The 2,500-nt window shown below is 40.7% G+C and overlaps 2 protein-coding genes across 4 annotated transcripts in view; one reads left to right on the top strand and one right to left on the bottom strand.

The window, feature by feature from the left end:
* Nucleotides 1-598, bottom strand: part of LOC122246022 (uncharacterized) — a 9,738-nt gene extending 9,140 nt beyond the window's left edge. Inside the window, exon 1 of the mRNA XM_086544394.1 lies at nucleotides 466-598. The gene's annotated coding sequence lies outside the window, so the exon portion shown is untranslated. The remainder of the gene's footprint in view (nucleotides 1-465) is intronic.
* On the top strand, nucleotides 481-2,417 carry LOC122246023 (uncharacterized; the record flags this gene model as incomplete). Of its 3 annotated transcripts, none has more annotated exon segments than XM_086544395.1 (4): nucleotides 481-621; nucleotides 819-903; nucleotides 1,350-1,514; nucleotides 2,311-2,417. In XM_086544395.1, coding segments are annotated over 4 exon segments (360 nt in total), but the record flags the coding sequence as incomplete, so codon positions are not given.
* Nucleotides 2,418-2,500: the final 83 nt, after the last annotated feature.

Below are 2,500 nucleotides of genomic sequence, written 5' to 3'. Positions count from 1 at the left end.
AAATAGTATCATAAGGAGGTTTTGAATGTTTGAATGTGGAAGTATTTGTGTGGAGAAATATGTGCATCGTGTATCTTTAGCAGAGAAGTAGCAGCTGTTAACATGTTAATGTTGACTGACTATACTAACTGTACTTTATTGAGTTTGTTAATTATGGTATGTCACTCCGCTAGGTAATATTGACTTAATTTTATAGCGTTGGCATTTATGTCTATGTTGTACATGTCGGAGAGGTTGGTCACCCTGTTTAAGATACTGTGATCCCCTCTTTTCTGTTCTTTCCTCATTTTCTATCGTATGAATCTTGTTCATGCACCCCCCCCCCACACACACACACACACGCATGCACGCACGCACACACAGTCACGTTTATGTGTGTGTGTATGCATGTGTTCCTAAAACATTATCACAAGATACACAAAGTGATATCAAACATCGCCAACCACCAACATTTCCCTCCTTCACCTGGCTTCCTTGTGACACCAGTTGTCCAGTTTGCAAAGGATGAAAACGCGCCTTCTCTTGTGCGCTGAGAGCCTTGTCATGGTCACGAGAGGATTAAATGACCTGATATAAAGTCTGGGTCACGTTCCCCGCCCTGGTAGTATCCCGTTGTCCATGGTAGGTGGAGGTACGGCTCTCCGTCCAAAAGATATAAGCTTTGTTTACCATTTTTTCTACGGAATCTCTATTCGGTGATGTGTGTATGGGGGGGATTCTACGATGAATGAAATGCTTGTAAACTATCATACTTCGATGGATAAATGTCCGTACTGTATCTCCATAGACTTCAAGTGATTTTTTTTCTCTCTTGTCAGACCAGTATGGCGGAGATGTGGGCGCTGGTAGGAGTGTTATGTGTGGGCGTGGTGGCCGGGCTGCCGTCGCTGCCCTTTCCTTACGGTAAGTTTGGGTTCAGTTTGAGTGTCAGTTTATGTTTCTCATTCCGTTTTTCATTACTTCTCGACTTCGGTTACGCGTTTCTGATTCTTCTTTTCCCTTCTGCTTCTAGCTATTTGTCTCTCATTCTCTCTTCCTTTCTTTTTTTCGTTCCTCTCTCTCTCTCTCTCTCTCTCTCTCTCTCTCTCTCTCTCTCTCTCTCTCTCTCTCTCTCTCTCTCTCTCTCTCTCTCTCTCCCCATTCTCTCTCTCTCTCTCTCTCTCCCTCTCCCTTTCTCTCTCATCTATCTACCTATCTTTTCCTCCCTCATCCCCTTCCTACCACCATGCTCTTCCTGTACCTGGCTATACTGAAGATATCCCATCGCTCACACTTCATAATCATATATCTAATCTCATTTCCTCCCTCCCTCGTCTACCCCCCCCCACCCCCCGGACACTGACCCTCAGAGACATGCGACCAGACACTGACCCCGAGTGAGTGTCAATTGCGAAAGGCTGAATGCGGAGTGATCAACAGCATCATGCAACCAGCTGGAGGACCCATCAACTCCGTGCTCTATTGCTCAAAGGTGGTTGGTGTTCCCATCAACCCGGCTGTCTTTTCAACTCTAGGTGAGTGTCGTTATTGTTATCATTATTATCAAGAGTCTTTCGTATCATTATCAATCAAGGGTTATCATCTTATAAAATTTTATTGTTTTTATTATATTAGAGCCTATTGTTTTGTTTTTTTTCTTATTTGTTTTTTGGTGGGATATGTATTTTGAGTGAAGGAAATTGTTCTCAGTATTTTTATTTTCAATGGTCATGCTGGTGTAACCTAAAGGTATATATTTTTTTTTTTTTTCTAATAGATTTGTTGGATAAAGCGTCATGTAATATACATGTCTGTGCAAAATGTTTGTATATATGTATATATTGTTAGGGTTGTGTTTAGTGTGGCTTATCTAATGCCTGCAAATGCATGATAAGACATTGCACAGAGACGCTAAGACAAAAAAACAAAAACAAAAAAAACAGGTTAATTAATAAATAAATGTGTAGATAGATAGCTAGACAAATAGTCAGATATATAAACAGATTAATAGATAAATAGACAAATAGATACATATATATAGGTAGAGAGATGGATATATAAATTGACTGAATGATAGATAGACAACTAAATAGACTAATAGACAGATAGACGAACAGAAAGACATATGGACTGTTAGATAAGTAGATAGGTAGATTAACAAAAAAAAAAAAAAAAAAAAAAAAAAAAAAAACTAATTAATTTTTTTTTTTTTTTTTTTTTTTTAACAATAAAACAAAACAATGAATATCAAACATGACTGAAGATATCTTATAAATATCGTCATTTGCTACAACAAGAATGACATCAGCTACAACGACCATCTCCCCACAGGTACGTCCTTCCTAGCTGGCGTTCCTCCCAGCCTCCCCGACTACCTGCAGGCCGACCCGACATCCCTCGCGGCATTGCGGTTCTGTGTCCTCAACTCCACTGGACTCGTAAGTCGGGAGAGGGAGTGGGAGTGGGAGAGGGGAGTAGAGGGAGAGGGAAGGGGTGGGAGAGGGATCAGGAGAGGCGAAGA

Source organism: Penaeus japonicus, unplaced genomic scaffold, assembly GCF_977035675.1.
Source record: "Penaeus japonicus unplaced genomic scaffold, GWHDUDI00000001_assembly GWHDUDI00000015, whole genome shotgun sequence".
NCBI lineage: Eukaryota > Metazoa > Arthropoda > Malacostraca > Decapoda > Penaeidae > Penaeus > Penaeus japonicus.
This window is presented reverse-complemented; position numbering and strand designations above follow the sequence as displayed.